The sequence below is a fragment of the Vollenhovia emeryi genome, unplaced genomic scaffold (assembly GCF_000949405.1).
Source record: "Vollenhovia emeryi isolate VEMERY1.0 unplaced genomic scaffold, V.emery_V1.0 DF939244.1, whole genome shotgun sequence".
Taxonomy (NCBI): Eukaryota; Metazoa; Arthropoda; class Insecta; order Hymenoptera; family Formicidae; genus Vollenhovia; species Vollenhovia emeryi.
In genome coordinates this window covers 422,226-445,786 of record NW_011967122.1, presented here as the reverse complement: position 1 = coordinate 445,786, position 23,561 = coordinate 422,226, and the positions used below count along the sequence as shown (strand labels likewise).

Here is a 23,561-nt window from a genome sequence, read left to right as displayed (position 1 = left end):
CAAGCTGAATAAGTCGAATTTTGTCCGGTAATTAAGACTGGATAAAGTAGAAATGAGCTCCATTTCTAATTTTCGAAGATAACGCAAAAATGCACCACTTTGCTCCACCTGCTTCCGTTGTACGAGTAAACACGGAGCTCGCTCTATGTTTGCTCCTGCAACATCCTGTGCTTATCGATCGATAACTGGACTCGCCGAAATTATGCTCGTTTTTTGTTATCTGTATTGTCATTACGAAATCCCCGCTTATCGAACGCGCTTCCTTTCGCGCGCGTCGGAACGGCATCGACGATTAAAGGATTCACCCGCACGACGGCTCTTCTCGCGCGCGAAAGTATCGGGCGTAAACACGAAGGAGGAAATCAAGCTAGGTTTAATCTCGCCGAACTCCCCGAGACGGGGAACGGGGGCAAATTTTCGGAAACGGAGAAACCGAAACGGAACAACAATTTATAAGCGAAGCTCCTACATATGTCGTGCACGTTGCGGGATGGTGCCGGGGGGCCCCACGCTTAAATGCGCGATTCGATCCGTGTGTTTGGCGCGATGGCGCGCTGCCGAGGCGAGTTATAAAAATCGTGCCACGTGTGCGCGTGTTACAGGCCGTAGCGAGGACGACGCAGGTATCGTGGATACGGAGGTGGGCGGAGGTTGCGCGGGTGGAGCGCCAACCGCAGGAGGTGGAAGTGTTGCCGGCGATGGAGGTGGCGGCGGCGGCAGCGGCGGGGCGCGCGGGGGGGTTGGTGGCGGCGGCGGCGGTGGTGGTGGTAGTGGCGGCGGCGACGGCGAGGGCGGATCATCCGCGAAGCAGCAGCAGCAGCAGGGTGGCGAAAGGTGCCCTCAGTGCGGCATCCCCTGTCGGGACGTCCGTGTCCTGCAGCTTCACCTCGAGGACACGCACAAAACGTCCTGTACCATCGACAAGCACGATCTCAACGCCCAGTTCTCCCAAGTGGTGAGTGATCGCCCGCGATGACCCGTCAAGGACACGCACTCTGCTCCCGCCTCCCCCCGCCCGGGAGGGGGTGGTGGAGGGCCTTCCTCGTTCGCCGCGTCCCGCGCGCGGACTTATCGATTATATCCCCGCAAAAGCGGCAGTCGGCTTTTCGTCCCCCCCCCCCCTCCCCCTGCTCCGAGAGGTACCCCGTTTTTCTCTGTCCCTCGTCGCACGCAATTTTCACGAGGGTGGAAGGGGGCACGCGAACGCGCCCGTAGGTAGCGGCGGGTCTCGTCGTGTCTTATTTTCTCAATGGTTTCTTTTAACAGGTGCGTCGGGGGTGTGTGTAGGCGTGTAAAACGAGCGACGCGTGAAGTTACGAGCGGCAGCGAGCGCGAAGTAGCATTCGGTTTGTAATTTATGAAGTAAATAAGTAGGTAAACGGATATAGATAACTTTACGTACGGCTCGTTGCGTAACTCGAGCGATGTAAACGCGATAGGACTCGTCATATGTTTTAATTTCGCGATATTTTTTTTTGAGCCAGTGATAAAGCGTCTTTTATATTTTCCCCTCCGTTTCTCATATTTCTCCCCTTTCTTCTAAGTTGATGTTTAATACACGGTTTTGCGCAGTGACGCGAATCTTCCGCGATTTTTTGCACGGCAAAATGTTATCTGTTAATAATCAAATTACCCGACTCGCACGAATTTCGAATATAGTTGCGCTCTAATCAACTCCTCTCATGCCGAGTTGCTTTAGGCATGAAATGTCGACAAATCGCGACTTGTAAAGAATAAATTACAAATCAAAAATGTGTAGAATAGGCGCAATTAAAGTAAATCAAATTAGCCGGTGAATTGAGAAAGAACGAGTGGAAAATTTCGATAATTGATTTTGTTATTGGTTGCATAGTTTTCGGAGAAAGAAAAATGTGAATTTGAATGTAGTGCGTGTCCCTGATATATTGACTAGACATTTACAATCGTACACAGCGACCTACGAAACTGATCAAATATACTATACAACAATTACCTAACTGATTCGAAGAAGACAGTCGACGAGAGCGACCTTTCAATATCAATACAACTTATAGACAAACGAGTAAATTATCTATGATGTTGCTGCAGAAATATAATATTTTCGTGGGTCGTTTGCAAATTAAAAAAAAAGAAGACAACAATGATAAGATTTGATCAGTTTTGCACGGTAGGTGATTGCGTCTCATTCGACTAATTTTGTCAATAATTTGGCAGTCCTGTAAGGTGTGTAGCAAGACCTTTGCCAACGTCTATCGATTGCAGAGGCACATGATTAGCCATGACGAAAGTGCCGTTCTACGAAAGTTTAAATGTCCTCATTGCGAGAAGGCCTTCAAGTTCAAGCATCACCTTAAGGTATTTCGCTATTATAAGTAGATGAATGGATACGTATTTTAGTACGTAACATTTTATCGTTTTTTTCCTATTTATATATACTTTGCTCCCTATATGTTACTCTTCCTTACATTGTCTCCCATTTATTGTTATCATCGATATAACGATCTTGATTTGGTTTTCATTTCTGTCTCACTTCGAATTTATCTCCTCTCCCCCGCGTGTTACATGAGCGATAGTAAGGTAGAAAGAAAAAATAGTTTAACTTAAACGAGATCTCCCTGTTTCTTGCAGGAACACCTGCGCATTCACAGCGGCGAGAAGCCATTCCAATGCAACAATTGCGGCAAGCGTTTCTCTCATTCTGGATCGTATTCGAGCCACATGACGGCGAAGAAGTGCTTGATAATGAATCTGAAAAAGTCGCGGCAGAACACCATAAGCAATGTCGATCGGGGACAGAAGAAGGCGCATCAGGCGTTATCGGGACGACGTGACGTCGATCTGTTGACGGCCAACAATAATACGTTTCTGCCGATTCTGCCCAAGTTATCGCCTTCGGAGTATCAGGAGATACAGAGGGAAGGAACAGGTAATTCCATTACATTTCCTCTTTTTTTCAAATATATATGTTCCGTTATATTTATGCATGTGTTGTGAATTTGATAAACGATTTCGGTTGGGGCTTCAATAAATTCGTCGAAAGAACAAAATGAATTCTTATACAGAAGACTCCTGAGATCATTTTGAAAATCTTAATTCCAAAATACCGAGGCTATAATAAATTCTTAAATGGGAAGTGTTTAAGCTAACGAAGTAAATCGATTGATCTTTTTCGCAAGGTCGCATCTCGATTTTTTCGCAATCTCCGGCTTTTCTACTTAAACATTCACTCTGGATCAGAATACGTGTTCAGCAGAAAAAACGGAAATTGCGAAAAAATCGAGATACGACCCTGCGAAAGAGATCAGTCGAAACAGTCCAATTTGTACGCTCATGCATAGCATGTGATAACGAAGATGTATATTATATTAATTTTAAGAATAGGATTTTGATGCATAAAAATACATATACTTCCACTACTCTACGATGCGTAATGTCTGAACGATTGAGTTTCGGGTTTGGTCGATTAATTTTAAAACACTATTAATATTTCATATTTTAATAAATCATGAAGAATTAAATATACTAATGAAATATTAACACACGAACAACCGTGTTGCACTGTCATGTCCGTATTATTTTTGTTTTTTGTATATCGAGGGTCTGCATTATTTTTTTATCTTCTCGAGTATTTTTTTTTACTTAAAAACTATTATAGCCTCAGCATTTTGGTATTAAAATGTTCGTCTCAAAATGATCCCAGGCGTCTGTCATTAATTATCACGATTCTTAAGCTTAAATTGTTTAACATTTAGGTATTTATGACATGCCAACTCTGCTGCCTCACATGGGATTCGGAAATTACTTCCTACAGTCTTCGATAGGCAAACTGCTGAATCAATTGCAATCTAAGCGTCCATACGACATTCCCGAGCAATTTGAGACGCATCGAGAAGTGATGAGTCCATCGACAGCGGACTCTGAGGGAACGGAGGGCACTGAGGGCAAGGAGTCTCCCGCGCCGGTAGATCCGTTGCAGGGACTCGATGCCGTTCGGCGAATATTAGAAACCGTAAACACCACAGTGACGAAGCAACTGCTTGAAGCGAACGTGCGGAAGCTATCTACGTCTCCGGCCACGATGAAACGGGAGTTCGAGGAGGATTATCAGGTAATGTAATGAGAGAGATTAAAATTGTTTGTACTTATAACTTAATTATTGTGGAAAAAGAAAGGTTTGCGATGAAGTAATTTGTTATTACTGAGTTAATAAAGAATAAGTATAATATATGACGTACACACTTATAAATTTTAGAAATTTAATAATTATATTGTATTCTTTAAATTATATTCTTTCAAGTTAGTTTATTTTTAATAGACATGTTATAATTCGCATTACAATGTGTTTATTAAACATTTAAGATGTCCCTAAATAAAATAATAAAACTATATCGATGTCCCAGATAGCCACTAGGCTCAAGCAATGTATGGAAATAAAATGCCAGCAACTGATGCTAGCGCTTCGCTAGGCGTATGAATTCACTGTTTGAGTGATTTAAGTACAGCTAGCATAACGTTAACATGTTGCCGTAGTTAAATGCACAGCTAAAGAGAGAACAACATCGAATGGGCATACTGTTAACAAAGAGTTAGCATACGTTGTTTTAAATTTTTTCACATATATAAATATGTTATATCTATTACATCTGATCAGGCACTTAATGCTAGCGTAATGTTTGGATCGTGCAAATGTTTCATTTCCGATGTTGAATGCTAGCAAACAACAGCACAATAGACGACATAGATGCATAGCAGGATGCTAACATTTTTGTTAGCAATATGAGAGCAACTTGTGCTCACACTGGCTATCTGGGGTGTGTACGTGTGTACGTGTGGGCAGGTAACTGAATTTTGTTACGTCACGTGAGATACTCATTTCTGTTTTTGAAATGTTTATAGGATCAAGATAGCGAAATGTCTAGTGAAATAACACACTATCCAGACTGGGGCGCAGCGGACCAATACGACTCACAAAGCGAAGGTTTAGCCGCGAAGCTTGAGAATGTCAATCAACCGACGTCGAGATCAGCCAAGAGAAAAGCGGAAGAGAGTTCTGAGGTGGATTCGGAAGATGAAGATGAGGGCAACCAGCCACATAGCGACAACGGGTCGAGAAGGGTCAGAGCTAGATCGCTCATAGACGACGAACAGCTTGCTGTTCTGAAAGGTTATTACGCCATCAATCCGCGACCTAAAAAGGAGGAAATCATCATGATCGCCAATTATATCAATTTTCCCACTCGTGTCGTACAGGTACGCAAAATAAAGACAGTTGAAATCGTTTGTCTACATTGAAAGAATTAAATTGAAGAGCATATCCGTGATATACTCTATTTCTTATAGATTATGACGGTTAATTACATTATATTATAATTTTGTAGGTTTGGTTTCAAAATTCTCGTGCCAGGGATCGAAGAGAATCGAAAATGCCACCAGCTCTGGTACCGTTAGCACCCCCGGAAAATCCGATTATTATCGAACAGCCCTTGGATTTGTCGAAGAAAGAAGCGCTTGTTATATCGGCAACCAAAGAAAGTGATACAGCGAGTAGAAATACTTCGTCTCCGTGTGAGCAGAAGAATGATATTGCAGCCCCAACTGCCGACAACGATGACCTCGAGGATTCGCCTTTGGTCATAGACGAAGAGACCGCTTCTGATCCCATTGAGACTAAACGTGCACCTTCCGGTGGAGAGGTAATCACAAAGGTAATAATGGAAAGCGAGATTAATCAAATATTTTGAACTTTTATAAACGGTTGTATAATTCGCGTATTATCGTTTAGAATCAAAATCAAGCGAACGCGAAGGGCGAGAGCGAAGCTGCACCACAATCAGAAATAATCCCTACAGCAACGGAGAACGAGCAAGGTCTATATTTCTGTGATCGGTGTGAGAAAACATTTTCCAAACACAGTTCCCTCACGAGACACAAGTATGAACATTCCGGTAAGCATATACTATTGTCTATTATAATAATATTATTGCACGAGCTTTTGTAATTTTATGCAAAAAGAGACATGATCCATGTCAGAGAAATCCAAGATAGAGTAATTAATAAAAAAAATTAAATTTGTTATTTGCAATGCGATATAAGAAAATTGATGGCCGATAATACGAGCAAAAGAAAACGTTGTAAAGATTTATAGTTTAATCTCCGATAATTAGGAAATTATGTAAACGCTTCAACTATACTAACAAAAGTCTTCTTAAATTCATATATTAATTATATAAAATAAGATTAAAGCAAAAAATAGTAATAACGCACAGTGAATAAGATGACAATTAAGTTAACATTACCACGGAACTGATATAATCTAAAATACAAATTTTTGTTTCAATTGTAATTTTAACCCCTTCTCTTAAATATATCATTACTGAAATTAATGATTTTTTAACAGCTTTTTTAGATTCAATTTAAATTGTGTCCATATAAAATACAATTGTATCTTGATTAAAATTCGCTAAAAACATACTTAAATTTGATTAAAGAAAATAAAGTTTTAACAATTATATATTATAATTAGCTTATAAATTAAAACTATCGATATTTCCACGTCTTTTTTCATCTAAATCTACTAGTTGAGAAATCTTGATCCAGCGTGAAACATTTCGCCTCGGACTATCGTGTTTTCTAAGAAAGGTTTATTATGAGCGAACACATAGAAAACGGAGATTATTAAATGGTAAATGTTTCAGGGCAAAGGCCCTACAAATGTGTGGAGTGTCCAAGAGCGTTCAAGCACAAGCATCATCTGACTGAACATAAGCGGCTGCACAGCGGCGAAAAGCCCTTCCAGTGCACCAAGTGCCTCAAGCGCTTCTCTCACTCCGGCTCCTACAGCCAACACATGAATCATCGTTATTCGTACTGCAAGCCCTACAGAGAATAGAAGTACTCCGTCTGTTCATTCGAGGCTCGCTCGCTTACCTAGATTAGACTTTTCGCCCATAGACTTATATAGATAGACTGTGCGCGCTTCCGTTGAAGGCAAGAAATCAGAGTTAGTAAAAGAGGACAACAGAGAATCGGATGCTTTCCTTGTTCAGTTGGTGGGAAGAAGGAAAGAGGAGGAACAATCATCTTCTTTGCTCTTGGAAAGAGATGCCCATTTTCCTTTTTCTCTCTAACTCTCATTTTAATTACATTACTATTTACTTCATTATTCTATTACTCATAATCTTTACTTTTCCAATCAGTCTCATGTAAAACTAACATCTACATAGAGTAAAGGTCAGGATCGGCCGTGGAATCCGCCGATGAATCGACTGTTCGAACATGGAACCACTCTCATTTTATTAATGTTTTATTACGTCATCTCTTCCTGGAGCATTGTATGACAGAGAGAGCATGCGACTACGTATATCTCTGTCCTTCAATGTTGTCAGATGTTGTAGAATGCACAGTCTGCTAGATAACCAAATCTATCAAAAATAGATTTTGCAATCTGCTACAAATTTTGTCATTGGAATGTCAACAGAAACCGAGCAAAATTTCTCTCTTCTTATAATCCCTGTTTTCTCCCAGAACTAAATTAAATGTATCCCCAATTCACCATTTCTCTTTCGAAGTCCTCTATCTTCTCCTGTCCAACCCACTTTCTCCTTCTCTCCCTTTCCCTTCTCTTTAATTATTTATTTCCTTCCTGTTGATTCATGCTACCACTGAGTAATGATTGAAGTCAACCTTATCTCCATTTTCGCCGCTTTATCACGCTATATGCTGCAGTATTGTGCTCGAATCTACTAGCAGACTACAGCAGATAGGATAACGGCATACTCACATATTGCTTATATTCCACTTAATAATTACATAATGACTGATTTTGCTCGGTGTTTGTTATCAGATTATTTCGGCAGACTCTGCTGGCAAAACGTGAGCTTAAGGCGCACGTAGGTACGTTCTGCTCGGATTTACTGACAAGTTACTAGCATTTTGCTTCCCGGTGATCTATATGTTTTCTTCTTACGTTTAGAATTTTCCTCTTTTATGTACGAGTCCTCCGATAACCCCTTTTACGTGAGAAAACGCTAGAACGCCTTTATACCCTCCTCTCGCGGTATAAACTTTAAGGGACGCCGCGACGTTTCGTGAAGCTATAAGTATAATATATACAAGATATAGTATATATATATGTCTAAGATGCTGCGCGACATCACATTATAAAGCCATGGCGTTATTGCTCGTCGGTTCGTACTTCAAAAAAAGAAAATATGAAAACGGTTTAGACGATGCAAATCGGAAAATTTAAAAAGTGAACGTTAGATCTCGTCGCTAATAGAAATAAGAGATGTATCGTTCAATTTTGTATCGTCTGAACCGACTTTAGAGATTTTACTAATTTTATTTTAGGGATTTGAGGGAAAAAAATGAAAACCGGTGAATATATATACAAACGAAGAAGAAAATTACTCGCGGCAAGCGCGTCGACAAATAAGCCAAATGCATGTAACGGTACCAAAAAGCATAATGCAATAATCTATTATATATATATAATATAATATACATAATATTTTAGTATTTTTATTAACAAAATATTATATATACCATGACAATAATAAGGAAACTAATTAATGTACAAATTTGTTAGCTACGTCCGTATAAGGAGCGCGATATCCATTCGCAAGAAACGAAAACAATAATAATATACAAGCTAGATTCGACGATCGAAACGAATAGAAAGAAAATGTTCTTAAACATTTAATCTCCGCGAAACGCTGTGTCGCGTATCTTGACAAATAATTTCGAAAACTCAGGTTCCAATTCGATAATTCGAATATAAGGAATGGAGATCGCGCATAGTGTATAACGAATACTCGTTCTACGCGAGTGGAAAAATGGATATATTGAGTTTTATCGAATCAAATATGTCTGGGGTACAGCTGTTAATTGAGCTTAACATTAAGGAATTTTGTCGATTGTAAAGACGGAGATTAGAATCTCATGTTCCACTTCCTTACAATGAATAACTTTACTCGAAGAAGAAAAGCAGGCTATATTATTATTATTCTACATTATTATATGTATAGAACGAAGGAAAAGGGAAGAAAAAGAGAGCGGAACGGGCGAGTTTGGATTTAAGGGCCATGCGGGTCGGTGATCGATGTCATGCGAGATCTTTTTTCGTTTTGCTATTGTACTTACAAGTTAATGACGCGTTATTCCTACAACGTGACTGTTCGAGACGATGAGAAATACGTAGTACGTCGTGAAATGCGTTACACATTCCGCGAGGATCTGTTTCTCAGGGCCTCATTATTATTTTTTTTTTATCACTTTCTTCCCCTCTTGCAACGAATAGCACTGCGTGGCACCTTTCATCAGAACCCTGACCTCGCTCTTGCCAGATAGCAGAAAGCAATCTCTCTCTCTCGAAACGCGCGACATGTACGTTTCGCGTGGCAGAGATTAAGTAATTTGGAAACTAGGTTTCTCGATGCGACATGAATGTAACACAAGAAATCCGAAAGAACGTATCCAAGAGACGTCGAAGGGAACCGCCCGAAATGTTCGGCGGTTCCTTGCGCCTTTTACGTACGTTCACGTGGAAAGGTGCGGCGCGAAGAAACGCGGAACACGTGCACCGAAAACCTCGCAATAATCTCTTCACCGAAATCCGAGGCCCGAAAAATAACCGTAACACCTAAGTATGATATTAAATGCTTCCAACATTGTACTATTAAAATTATTATATTACGACGTTTATATGATTTTATTCGTTCGAACGCGTAGAGAAATAAGGACGTATATTATATATATTATATATATACTCTACAGATTGATAATACTCGAGAATGTATTTTATAACAGTTTATGCGTCTTTTTATTTACACGAGTACTACAAGTGATAAGTGATATTGTTATCGATAAAGAAAGAAAGGGAAAATAATGGGAAGAAAGATGAGATACAGATATTACCGTATTATTAAAATTTTGTGCCAGTGTGCGTGTAAACGTATGCGCGTGTGTGCATGTATGTGGGTGTGTGTGTGTGTTCGGCATACGGCAAACCGGTACGTCACGGTTGTACTTCCTCGACGTTTCGTGCGTGTAGAAGCTTCGGTTATCCGCGATAGGCATCGTGTTTACCACTACCACTATGCGAAGAAAAAAAAAAGGAAAGAAAGGTAAAAATACGTGCAGATATAATGCTTATAATACTCATTTATTATAGTGTTAACCATTAAGAAATATATTTTTATATAATTATAATGTAATATTATATACGCGGACACACACGCGTGACATAGTACACTAATCGGTCGAGCAGCGGGGCGATCCCGGCTGCGACGGATCTCCTCCTTACATCCGAAACAGGCGCGTAGAATCGTTGTAATTTCTTCTTATCGCCGCGAGCCGTTCTCGCTCGTCTCCCATTCGTCTTTTTACAATCTGCAATCCGTGTGAAACAAGTGATTCTCAATCGCATTTCATTTTGTTACAAGCGACAAGTCGTTCCTAACTGTATCCACTAACTCAGTAGTAACTCGGTGCGCGTTCTTTCCGTTTTCGATGTTTTCCTATCTTTCTTTCTTTTTTTAATTTTGCACTGTAAGCTTCACTTTCTCCAGCGAGAAAGAAGAAGAGAGAGAGAGTGTCTCACGCTTATGTAATTTCTGCGTCTCGTTTCTCTTAGATTAGATATTTGATAAAAACGGTTCAAGTTATTCTATTTGCACCAAAACTCGAAGGTGATGTAATTTTGATGAGTTCAACAGAGAGATTTGAACTCGACGAAACTATATCGCTTCTCTAATTAATGTCTTCATTTTTTAAATGACTTCATGACCAACAACGGGTTAGGACATCAGGATGGAAAGGCAGAAAACTTACGAAGACAATATTATATACGTATAGATAATATAAATATATATAAAGTATATATTATATATTTCCTCTGATTCGGGAGCTTTTGCGACCCGCTTGCCTCAATATATGTACGTACTACTAAATAACGAAAAGTAAAAAAAGTTACAGCGTAATGTAAATCGCGCCAGCTTTTGTGCATCGACATTATCTCCCGATAACGAACAATAACGAGATAAGAAAACAAAAAGACAACAGCGAAGATAATAACTAGAAACAGAAATAATAAGTGGGGAAGGAAGGAAAAGATAGGAAGCGATGAAAATTGTTATGATTGTTGAAGCAACGATTTAATAAGCACCATACGATGCCTTCCGTGAACGACCGAGCTTGCCTAGTTGCCAAGCTAAACGAAAAATTACATAAATGTTAGCGCGACATTGTCGTCGAGAGCCGAGTCACCTTCACGATCCTCCTTGATTGAAATTACACGTGCCATCCTCAGTTATTCTCGTTCTTTAAATCTGCCATCGGTAGCGGATAAAATTCGTGATAGTTCTAATAAAAGAGAGCGAAAAATACGCTCTCTTCTCGCCCTCCCCGTTCTCTGCTAAGCAGATCGTCGGATCGATCATGCAAGGAGTATCGCGAAGCGCACGGATTTTCAGACTTATTGTACTCAATGAATACTACATGGTCACGCCATTGAGCTTTTCATTGACTTATTATATTATATGAATACGAAAAATGTGAATTGTATATATACTATATATATATGAATACTCGAAAACAAAAAAATACCGCAGACAATAATGTACCGTTTCTTTTTAGAGATTAGACGGCGTAAGCGCACTACTACACCATAGTATATATAAATATATTATATAAATATTGTAGGCATAAAAAGATAAATTTACTATATAAATTGGCGTATATATATACTATATACACAATTGTGTATATACTATATATTAGATATATATACATACAATTACATTTAATTAACAGAAATAGCGATGTGGATATTATTGTAATAAGGCGAAGTGTGAACGTACTCGAACGAGAGAAAGAGGCGAGAAAGGGACAACCTGAAGGTTTTTTTCTAACGATGTAGTGCCCGTCGCGCAAGCTCCGAGCGATGTAATGTTAAAATTAATTCGTAATAACAATTTTTAAGACGCGCCGCGCAAAATTCCGCGGAACTTAACTCCACTTACCTGGCAAATTACCAATTTATTTGAAACACATCGTGTCAAAAATCTCTCGTACTTCTAATTACTTTTTTTCTCAGATCGGGCTAGTTGTAAATTACTATCGAAGCACGTAACACTAGAAGTATTTGCATACATGGTGAGAATTTAAATTAGTGCCAATTATAAAAAGGAAAACGATCATACAACGACATAAAATTATTGATAGTTGGTATATAGTATATATAAATTCTTCTCGAAGATTATTTTGAGGAACTTTAGCTTTATATTTTGGCTTTATATTTTTTGTAATAAATCAAATTAATATACTTATATTTATGTGCTTAATTTTTTTTATTCAAATAGAATAAACAGCGCAAAAATTGAATCAAGAGTTGAACGATATTTATGTGCGCGCCGTCGCGTGTAAAGTTTCTTTAATTCTTTCTTTACAAATGTGCACTATAATTTAGTTTGAAGCATTTAACGCGAAATAAGTCAAACGTTATTCTGTGCACTTTTGTAAAAAGGTATGTTTTATTTATTTGAATAAAATTTGCCAATTTAAGTTATTAAAACTTATAAGAGTAATAATCGTTGCTAATAGTCACGATTTTGACTATTCTTGCGTATAATAATATTGTAATAAAAATATTTTCATCTTTCATGATATTACTTGTATCCAAGATAATCCGGCGCATGAGAAAAGACCGAGAGATGTTTGAATCGAGAAATCTTTCATTCTTTTCATGACCGAACTAATATCTTTATTGTTTCTTGCTAAACTTATTTGTATTAATCTAATGAAAGACGATTCTGATTCGATCGTCGGAAATGGGCATTCGAGATAGATGTGTATAGTGTGATACACAAATTGACTTAATATAAATAAATAAAATTAATATAAAATAAATTAATATGTATCGGTACGGAGAGATTCTTGCGCTGCGCTCACTACGTTGTTAACTTACGCGGCACTAACAATTCAACGGGCCGAAACCGCCGTGAGGCCCATGGGACGACGGTGGGGAAAAGAGAGGAAATAAAGAAAAATAATGTATTGTGACACGAAGTTCCATCCATAATAAATAAATGAAAATATTATACAGTTAGGCCGACTTTTCCGCCAGTTCGTGCCTTTATTCTGCAGGGAGAAAGAGAGAGAGAGAGAGAGAGCGAGCGAGCGAGAGAGAATGCAGTTTTGGAATCCGATAATCTAATAATAATGTGCTACGATGTAATCGCGCGATAATAAAAGAAAGCGAGAAAGAGAGAGTGAGTGAGAGTGAGAGAGAGAGAGAGAAAGAGAGCGAGAGAGGGAAAGCGCGAAAGAGTAAACTAGCCAGTTTAGAGGATAAAGATAAGAAAAATAAAATGATAGGAAAAAACGGGAAAACGAGGAAACCGTGAGAGAGAAACTGGAGGCATGGAAACCGATGCGCAGAACGACTTGAAAAGAAACTGCTTACTATAAACAAAAGAAAGAACAAACAGACACCGGATTATTGCATAATATATATTTTCGGAGAACGCTGCGACACACCCGTATTCTTTCGATTAAAAAAAAAGAACGTAATAAAAAAAGCGATAATACTGACAAACGGGGAAAGAGGAAAGACACACGTGCGAGCGAAAGAGCAAAAAAGAAGAAATAAAGCGAGGGAGAGAGAGTGTGTGAGGTGGAGAGAAAAACTATAGCAATTGTTGAACATTCGTTAAATTGTCCTCGTTTCACGATGTAATAAAGGCTATTTTACTTTGACGCTGTGTTTCTTGTGTGATCGATGACCCTGGGAGGGAAAATTCGGGATGCGCAATCGTACACTTTCCATACAGTCGACCGAGGTGAAAGACATTTGGTAGGACGTAACATAATAAATGGCGTATTATATTATTTGTTTGACGACGTGACGTGAGAATAAAAGAGCGAAAAAGAAAATTCAGAGCCTGTGTGTGTATATATAACAAAACATTATACTTTTATTCTTATTAATATCACATTTACATCTTCCCTGAGGATTAACGCTTTGTGACCCGATCCCGAGTACATAAAAATAGCGGTAAAGAACTTCCTTTTAGTGCAGCAGCGATTCCACTTCCAAAAAATTATAAAATTAGTTTTAACAACAATAGAATTAAGTCCAGCTTAATTTTTCTTGTGTTGTTAAGAAAGTGGATTGACAAACTTGTCGAGATGGGACTCCCCAACTTAAATTTCTAAAACAGATGCCACAAGTCGCTCGCACTGAATTCTCCGTATCTTAGTATCTTTGTACACCTTGCTATAAATTAAACCGCAACTTATATACTTTGTAAAACAAAAACAGCAGGCTCGGATCGCAATGTGTTAACGTTTAACAATGACAATTCGTGACTAACGTTACATCGCTAGTTTTAGACATTGAATATCGGCCGCGTCGCCCTTGTATCTGTTGAGCTGCCGCAACAAGTGTAACTTCGGTTGCTTGCAATGCGTCGTATGCAGCTCGTACGACGTGCACATGTTCAACAGGATCGGCTCCTGCAGGCTCTTGAGCGGATTCCTGTTGACGACGCTCTCGAACAGCCACACGGCCGCTTTCAGCTGCCCGGTGTACAGCAGACACACCGCCATGTTATTGATCAGCATTACGTTGGACGGCTCCATCGCTGACGCGGCCTGGAAGCAGCTGTAGGCCTCTTGAAAGGCGTTCTGTGCGACCGCCATCAGACCGCTGTCCACCAGCTCCCTAACGCTCGTTGCCTTTTCCTCCTTGTTGACGCGGACGAGGAACTTCTCCGCCGCCGTGACGTCCCCAAGGAACAAGTGCACCCTGCCTATCGCCGACCTAAGGATACCCGTCTGCTCCGCGCTCCAATCGGGCAGTCGGCACAGATCCTCCAGTATCTCGATCGCAAGAATGTAGTTTCTCATGCCGACGGCGCAGTTGACGACGGAAACCAGGATTCTGGACCGCCTGGCGGCCCACAGCTTCACGGAGTCCTGCTGATCAGACTCGCTGATCCTCGCGTGCGTCCCCTCGCCGCTGAGACCAGCCTGAAAATTAGCTATAATCTGATTGACAGTCGCCAGTAATTTGTATAAATTCTCCAACGTCTGTTTCGGCTTGCCGTAGTGAGACGGTATCTCCGCCAGCAGTAGTCTGAACGCGAACGACGCCATGGAGCCCGGCCTGGTGCCGTACAGCTCCGGGTAAAAGGTGAAGTACATGTCGGGCTTGTCCAGATTGCCGAACGGCCGTGACTCGTTCTCCAGCACATCCATCTGCCGCAGCTTGGCCAGCAGCGACAGCCTCGTGTACCAGAGCTGCAGAGAGTGTGGCGTGTGCTTGCTGGGCTGATTGATCTTGCCGTAGCCCTGGGCGTAGATGGCCAGCAGCCTGCCGGACAGATTGACCGCCGCCCGGTAGCAGCCGGTCTGTATCAGATTCCGCAGACCGCGCTCGTCCTGCGTCACGTCCGACGCCGTGAGCACGTTCCGGTGGATATTCTCGTCCTCGCCCAGAAAGTGAATGGAGGCGTTCTTGATCAGGTCCGGCATGTCGCCCTGCACCGCCAGCCCGGGCATGGTGAGGTTCTCGCGATCCAGGTGGCTCGCGCCGGTCGCGGTGGTCGCGACGGACCGCAGGATCTTTCGCGTGTGCTCCGACGGTATCCACGCGTCGCGGCAAGCGTCGTTCAGCGCGCTGTGCTCGACCCGCTCGACCGCGGAGTCCAGCAGCGAGGTCACGGACGTGCGCAGGGAGTTCGCGTCGAAGGCGCTCGTCGACCCGCCGTCGGACAAGGGATCGTAGTCGGAGGCCGATGGCACGTCGAACAAACCGGGCTTCTGGAACGCGACGATCTCATCGAAGATCGTGGGCGCGCTGTTCAAGTAACGACTGACGTCCACGCTGCCCTCCGTGTCCCCGTCCTTCGACTTGACTGCGTTACTTTCCATCTCGCGATCAGATTATCTTAGTCTAAGTGTCGGATGTACATTTGCCACCTGGAGAATATAAATTTGTAATAAATTCAAAGCTCCGATGTGTTAAACGTAAACTTGAAGAAATAAGAGCTACGAGCTGTGACAGGGTGTTCGTGTTTAAATAATTTTATTATCACTTTATTGCGAGAAATATTCCCTCGTTCGACCACTGAATTGGTGAGACGGCAGCCTAGTGAGAGGGCGGTTCAGGTTCAAACTCTGGCTGAGGTAATGCTTTTCGTGATAAATTTTTAATAAATTTATCTATATAGACGCCCTGTCACGGCTCTTAGCTCTTGTGTTCCTTTAAATAAATTCGTAATCTCTCTAGCATTATTATTCTAATGAAGAATGCATCGAATTGTATGCCTCGAACAGTTGCCAAACTGGAGGCTTTTACCTCTCTGTTCTTTCTCTACTTACATAGACGCCTGTTCCCTCTTCTCTCAATATCCTATTTTACTCTTCGCAGAAATTTCACAAATTTCTGTGGACGATACTTCACAACATAACGGTTGAATTGTCGGAACTTGTTCAGTGCTGGCTGTTGATGACGAAAGGTTAACCTCCCAGTTGAGGTTATCTCCACAAGTCCTCCCTACCTGTACGTCACCTGTCAATTTCGGCAGATCCACAAGTGCCATTTCCATGATTGTTAAGCTTTAAAGCATTTTCAATAAAATGAAACGGAAACGTTTCTATTTGGAAAGGAGTGTCCCTGAAGTTTACTGAAAATTTCATTAAATTTTGCTGAAATGTATATAAAAATCTCGCCCACACAATTCACTTTGTTTCAGTAAAAATTTACTGAAAGATCATTCAAATTGTTTCATTTTGAAATATACAGAGTGTTAATTAAAGACCGCCCACTAAGTGCATAGCGCTTATAAAAGTCTGAATCGAAAAGTCCGGGCTGCTTTCGCAAGAAGATCAAAATGATCCGGATTAAAATGACCTTGTGCTATGATTGGTCAAATCTGAAATTTCGTAGCATCACATTGAAATTCCAGATTTGACCAATCATAGCACAGGGTCGTTTTAATCCGGATCTATCCATAATTGGTCAATTCAGTCAAACACATAAGAATTAACCAATCACAGTCGACTATTCTTACAACTACGACTTTTATGTAGACGAGGCTGCAGCTCTCTATAATAAAGAACAGACCTAATGGGAGTTTCCCGACTTTGCATCACACAGTTCTTGCATATCCGAGGATTCCGAGGCGGTAAAAGTGGGCGAAACTGCGAAAGGTAGGCGGGGTTATGTTAGGTCGCGGCATTTAAAATCATTGCATATCAATTACAATCTTTTTGTTTAATGTACTACAGGCGCGCGAATGACCACGAAGGAGCTATAAACCCGGACGTAGCCCGCGGGAGCGGCGACGAGAACGACGGAGCTCGAAGCGCGTGGTCGCGCGACGAATGGTGAGGACTCGGGAGGTTAGGCTGGCGCGCGAAGGTTAACCGGCTTCGACGAGCACGATGATCGAGACTGACAAGAGGGGCTGCCGAGAGCTGCTGGTGCAGCGGATGATTCTGGCCGTCGTCGCGAGCGTGACGGTGCAACTGTTCCTCGTCTGCTGCCTCGTGCTGCTCGCTAATCTGAGTACGGACTACACGCGCTGGCTCGAGGAAACGTGGACCGCCGTGACGTCGCCGCGGATGTGGGCCTACTTCGTCGTCCTCGCCACGGTGACCGTCCTGCAGGGTTTCTTCTGCAGCAGCAAGTATCTGCGACCCCCGCCGTACTACAAGAGCAGGTTCGTCAGGCTGTACACGGCCATCACCATTCAGAGCTTGCTCCTGCGAGCACTGTACATCCTTATCGGTGGCATTCTGGCCTGGTTACTCCTGTCGTTGAGGAGGGGAAGCTACAGCGCCTCGACCGCGGACTGCAGCCTCGTGTACGGAACGTGCCTGATGGAGGAGTACTACTTCCTACTGTTGAGCGGCCTGTGGAGTGGACTATACTTCTCGGCCAAGACCGGCAATTTCGCGAGGAGGTACCTCCGCTTTCCCGTTATAGCGCAGTCCAAATTCCTACAGCTGAGACGACGAATCTACGCCATGCTTCCGACGCTGATGATCTCCTCCATGTGGTCGACTCTGTATTACATGGCTATTTATTATTTCGTGGGGCTGTACTACCGCGAGGCATTGTTGTCTATCGTATCCGCGCAGGTGGAGGCCAAACCCCTGGAGACCGTGTCCAGATTGCTGAATCTGTCGCTGATACTGCAGCTGTGGCTGCATCAGTTTATGTTTATGTTGATCGCCAGCAACACGTACACGTTATTCGAGATATATCTGACCGAGTGGGCGCCGTTTAAATTCAGTTCAAGCGGCGCGTACACGCCCGACAGTTCGGAGATGACTCTCGTCGACGCGCTGTCGATGGACAAGATACCGATAATGCAGCACCTGGGTTACTTGGACCTGGTCACCCTGGCCCAGAAGGAGAAAGCGAGAAGAGGCACGTTGTTTACGCTCAGTCAACCGGGCGGTCATCCGTACAACTGGAACTGCGTGGTACAGAAGAGTACGAGTCTTCTTAACAAGTTCTCATCAGACCTCAACGCGATAGCCGCCAAGTCTCAGGATCAGTCGACCTGCTACGGCACGTTGGCGGCGAGAGTACCGCCGGTTCAGCACAGCAAATACGTATACCACATGCGGAAATTGATACCAGACGTGGCGCCGACGTCGGCGGCGGAGCAGGCAGATGCGGAGGAAGCACCTTATGCCGGTTCAGCCGTTCAAAAGTTTTTCAAGCAGAGGAAAGAGGCCGTTGTAGCGTATTTGTTTTCTAAGCCGCTCATCAGTTACATCTTCGGCGAACAGGATGACAATAAAATTCGTCATGCTTTGCACAGTGGGCAACTGGTGATCTGGGCGGCCGAGGCCGTTTCGTCTGTGTCCGTCTTTTCGCTGAGCGAAGACTCTTACGGCATTGTACAGAAGGATATGCCGCTCATCGTCAACGCCCTGTTGTCGGTGAAGCAGGCGCTGGACAAATTTCAAAAGTCAGCTGTGCTGGCGAGGAAGATGCAAGCGGATGATAAGCTGGTCAGGGAGATCTTCACGGCCCTACGAAGTGCGATCAAGCGTAGTCTGTACAGAATCGTCACGAACTTTGAGCCGTACATCAGCGACCTGTCTCTCGAACCTCCGACGATAGAACAATTGCAGGGCTTCCTTAATTACAGGGAATAGTTAGTAAATATTGATATTATCACAAAGTGTACTTGCGTGTTCTGTCCGATTTTGAATCTGCCAAGAAACATTTTGCATTATAGATGTAATGTGATCGAGCGACTCTTTTTATTGATTATCTATTGATTTATGTACGTGTTAACTTTCAATATTGCTTATAAGATATTACTTTATAATGTGTGTATATGCATATACATATACATAAATAATAAACTGATATCTTTCAAAAAGTTCGAAGACTTTTCTATCGTTACTTATCTTTCAGATGAATAACATGTGTAAATTGTGAAGAGTATATTTTGAGAACGTAAACATAAAACAGTGATGCATTAATTCTGTGGCGGCTCTTTAATTACCACGAGACACGGTAGTGTCTCGCGCCAAGTATAAGCTCGCTAGACCGACCGTGTAGTTTACGCGAGTACGCGAGTTGACAGGCCCACAGATTTTCGGATCTCAACAACGGCAGATCCGACGAACTTCTAAGTGCACTTAATCGATAGCTTGGGTTTGCATAATAAAAGTGTTTTTATTGTTGTCCCACATGCCCCACGAGTAGGGATACTGCAATGCAAAGTCCGCGGCTCTGAATTTTCACGTAAGAAACGTCGTCGTCGTTAAATATTTACATGATATAGAAATAATTCGTCTACTTTATATTTTTCTTAAAACTTTGTACAACACTAAGATTGTAAAATAATTTCTCCCGCAGCGTAAGCCAGTTTCTCGTTTGCGCCTTTTGTATCTTCCGCAGATAGTCGCGTAACATATTATTCTCCGAGATCGCCGTACCATGCCACTTTAAGAACACCGCCAGATATGCCTGCGACAATTCAAAGTCCGTCTGTTGTTCCATCATGCAGTGAAGCATCTTCATAAACTGCAGCATCGAGAACTCGGCGGAACTCTCGTCCAGAGACAGCGACTGAATCTCGAAATCGATGTTACTGGGACCCATCGCCTTCAATTTCTCTATCACGTTGGAAAAATTGTCGGTAACCGATTGCAAGCTATTGTTGAACGAAGTGAGATTTTGCACGTCCGGATGGACGCGGGTGCCTTCGGTGTTTTCGTCGGCCTTAACGTCCGAGAAATCGAAGCGCACCTGCAACGACGGAATCGTAGGCAGGAAGAACGGCGCGGCCTCTGGAACCTTGGGCGGTTGCCTCGGCTTGTTTCTTCTCTTAATGATGTCGATGTCGAGTAAATTCTGCCATCTAGATTGAGCCACGGCGGACATGGTTATAAGATCGCTATCGAGCTGATCGGGAGACACGTAATCCGGCTCTCCGGCAACGACAACGTCGTCCTCGTCGACTTTCTCGACCTCCACGGACGATCCAGGGAGTCCTACTTCGGGTATCATATCGTCTTTACTGACGGCCTTCAACGACACGTGCGAATAGAGCGTGCGATTCGACCACAGGAAGATTCCCAAGTTTCGTACATGTGCGGTCGCGAGGAATTCTGCCGTTGGAGAGAAACTTAAAGATACGCAAGCTTCGGGAACCTGCAAGCGGGCACAAGATTTCTTACTATATTTTCGAATGTATTCCTCTCCAGTCCAAATAATACAAAAGTCGAAACAATACTTAAAAACGCGAGTAATCCTTCTATCGCTCGTTTACGTAGAACGATATTAAATTTACCTGAAAAATATCTATCAAGTGCGACGACGGTATGTCCCAGGTGCGGATTGTGCAGTCCATAGACGCTGTGATTAACCACCTGGAGTCGGGATTGAAACACGCGTCTGTTATTCGTCCCTCGTGCCCCTGAAAATTCCGAACTATCCTCCTCGTGTCCAGGTCCATTAGCACAATATCAAAGTTTTCCAAGGCTATAGCCACGAGGGAGCTCTCATTGTGGCAACGTATCCACTCGACCGACTCGTCCAATATTAGTATCTTCGCTGCTGTACATTTACCTGCGAAACAGGAATCGTATTACAGTATCATGTATTTAGGAGGGGAATGAAAGGAGGAATGAAAATTACTGAATGTATATCCAAGTATTCGAAAGATGGAGATAATAGGGGGTCCCATTCTTTTCGAACACCCTGTATATTTAAAACTGAATCATAACTTTCCTTATCAAATTCAATGTAATTCTGTAAATATAAGGAAAGTTAAAATATACTGTAGAAGAGTAATAAAAAGGAAATCGCGAAATATTAGGGGAAAGTTGCAATCTCTCACGGCGCAAGGGTACCTTGCTTAGGTTTAAAATCCCAAAACAGAATTCTCGCGTCTCTGCCGGCTGTGACGAGAGTCTGATTCAAATCGTCGACCATGACGCCCTTAACGGGACCCTCGTGGGCGCCGCTCTCGCCCCCGTAGGAGCCCCTGTGGATCCCCGACTGAATGTTGAATCTGTCCACGTGGCCCGTGTTGTAGCCGATGACGACAAAGTTGCCGCACCTCGTCAAGCACAAGCTGGTCGCGCTGACGCTGTAGTCGCTCTTAAATTTCTCGGGCAGCAGCTTGTGATCGCCCATCTTCTGCAGGTGAGACGACCACGTGGTGACGACGCCCAGGCCGGAGTGAGTGGCCGCTATGTTACACCACTCCTTCTCCCGCGTCACCTCGGACGCGAGTTCGATTATCGGCGGCATCAGCAACGGGTCGTCGACCGAGTGGCCCTTCTTCTTGGAGGCTTTCCTGTTGAACGACGCTCTACCCAGGCTCTTGTTCAGTATCTCCGTGACGGTGGAGAACAGCCGGATCGAGGAGTCGCCGCCCGCGGTCAGCAGATAGTTACCGTCGTTGCCGTAAAACCGGGCGATCGTCGGAGGCTCGGGGTGACCCTCCCTGATCCTCAAGAGTCTACCCGCCCCGTCGGCCATGTCGAATATCCACAGCTTGAGGGAATTGTCGGGCGAGGACGAGACCAGCAGCGGCTCGTTCGGTATGTACCTCAGACCAGTGACGGCGGCGTCGTGCGCGTTGCACAGCTGGCTCTCCACCATGCGCCGCTCCAGGTTCCAGAGCACAATCTGGCCACCCTGGCTGCCCGTCGCCATGATCGGATGGCCGTCGGTGCGAAAGCTGATGGATATCACCGGGCCCCAGTCCTGCACCAGATCGAAGATGGTCTCGTCGTACTTGAGATTGTGCAGGACAATGCGGCCGTTGCTCAAGCCTACGGCAGCCACGTCTATCGCGGGCGCTTGCTCCAGGGCAGTCACAGCGCTCCGCCAGCCCTGGTACGCGTGGACCATCTTGGTCAGCTTGATGTTCCACAGCTGCAGCTCGCCCTGCTCGCTGCCCAGCAGGATCTTGTTCATGTAGGTGTTGGGATGCATCAGCGCGGATATCCTGAACACGCTGTTGCTGAAGTGGAGCTCCAGCAGCAGGCTCTCCTCCTTGATGTCCCAGACCTTGAGGGTGCTGCTCTCGTCGACGGAGAGCAAGTGCGCGCCGAACGGCAGGAGGATGTGCACCTCGCACTCGTGACCCCTGTAGGTGTGCTTCAACTCAGTCCCCCTGCGCCACGCGTAAATGTCATTCCCGCTGGCCGTGTACACGTGAAACGTGTCCGTGGCCAGGCAGGTGATGTCGTCGGCGTGCATGCTCGAGACGCTCAGCAGAGTGAAATGTTTGCATCCGTAGGTGTGGAACTCCCGGCCCACGCACGTAACGACATAGTGCTCCTTCCTCCTGAGGATGTACCTCGTCACGAGGGGCACATGGTTGCTGACGTATCCGAGCGCCCGATTCCGCGCGAATACTTTACTCTGCACCATCGTGTATCGTCGAGAGGAGGCCCGGGTGAAGTCAAGTAAGTTTACAATACACTACCATGCCGACCAATGCCGACCATGCCTCTCGTGGAGCAACCAAGGGGGCGGCCATATTTCAAGTCACGATTCACGCGGCAACAAGAATGGCGTCTCAGGCTGGATTCATACCTTAGCCAATTACAAACTTGCAGTTTTTATGGCACAGCTGCAAGTTGATTGGCTACATATTTCTTGCATCGATTTCTAGTGTTGTGGACACAAAAAGCTTATACAAATTTTCTATCGAAATGCTGGAACGCGAATGCGTTCTTCGGTCAACAATGCATTCCGAGCAGGGTCGAGGTGTCGATTAACCCTGCGCATACGGACTGTAATTTCGCTGCTTCCGCCTACAAACTGGGTCGAAAACGCCCAGGCACTTTTTTCACTGTGTTACATCGCTTTAAAAAATCTGAAAAAATTCATGAATACTCTTGAACATTTCTAGAATGTGAATCAACAATAATTTAAGCGAAAAAGTTATTATATTTAACACTATAACTTGTTATTTGAAGGAAAACGATGGAAAAACGGATTTTTGCTTAAATTTCAATAATTAAAAAATGCGTAGTAATTAAGAAAAGTTATCATGGATTCTGGTCATGGACACTCTACTGTTTAA

General features: G+C 43.4%; 4 protein-coding genes across 4 annotated transcripts; 2 read left to right on the top strand and 2 right to left on the bottom strand.

Moving 5' to 3' along the window:
• The first annotated feature begins 490 nt into the window (after positions 1-490).
• LOC105560043 (zinc finger protein 1) lies at positions 491-9,843 on the top strand. The gene is made up of 8 exons (XM_012008787.1): positions 491-955; positions 2,194-2,334; positions 2,608-2,905; positions 3,732-4,087; positions 4,876-5,229; positions 5,358-5,684; positions 5,762-5,924; positions 6,675-9,843. The coding sequence occupies exons 1-8, from the start codon at positions 491-493 to the stop codon at positions 6,866-6,868; spliced, it is 2,298 nt and encodes a 765-aa protein (XP_011864177.1). The 3' UTR covers positions 6,869-9,843.
• A 4,085-nt stretch (positions 9,844-13,928) lies between these two features.
• Positions 13,929-16,901, bottom strand: LOC105560042 (trafficking protein particle complex subunit 12). The gene is made up of 2 exons (XM_012008786.1): positions 16,363-16,901; positions 13,929-15,960 (listed from the first exon to the last, which is right to left on the bottom strand). The coding sequence occupies exon 2, from the start codon at positions 15,910-15,912 to the stop codon at positions 14,353-14,355; it is 1,560 nt and encodes a 519-aa protein (XP_011864176.1). The 5' UTR covers positions 15,913-15,960; positions 16,363-16,901; the 3' UTR covers positions 13,929-14,352.
• Positions 16,902-17,137: 236 nt separating this feature from the next.
• LOC105560040 (nucleoporin NDC1) lies at positions 17,138-19,794 on the top strand. Its single transcript, XM_012008785.1, has 2 exons — positions 17,138-17,193; positions 17,272-19,794. The coding sequence occupies exon 2, from the start codon at positions 17,428-17,430 to the stop codon at positions 19,156-19,158; it is 1,731 nt and encodes a 576-aa protein (XP_011864175.1). The 5' UTR covers positions 17,138-17,193; positions 17,272-17,427; the 3' UTR covers positions 19,159-19,794.
• A 2-nt stretch (positions 19,795-19,796) lies between these two features.
• LOC105560039 (WD repeat-containing protein 36) lies at positions 19,797-22,977 on the bottom strand. Its single transcript, XM_012008784.1, has 3 exons — positions 21,370-22,977; positions 20,808-21,085; positions 19,797-20,668 (listed from the first exon to the last, which is right to left on the bottom strand). The coding sequence occupies exons 1-3, from the start codon at positions 22,901-22,903 to the stop codon at positions 19,808-19,810; spliced, it is 2,673 nt and encodes an 890-aa protein (XP_011864174.1). The 5' UTR covers positions 22,904-22,977; the 3' UTR covers positions 19,797-19,807.
• Positions 22,978-23,561: the final 584 nt, after the last annotated feature.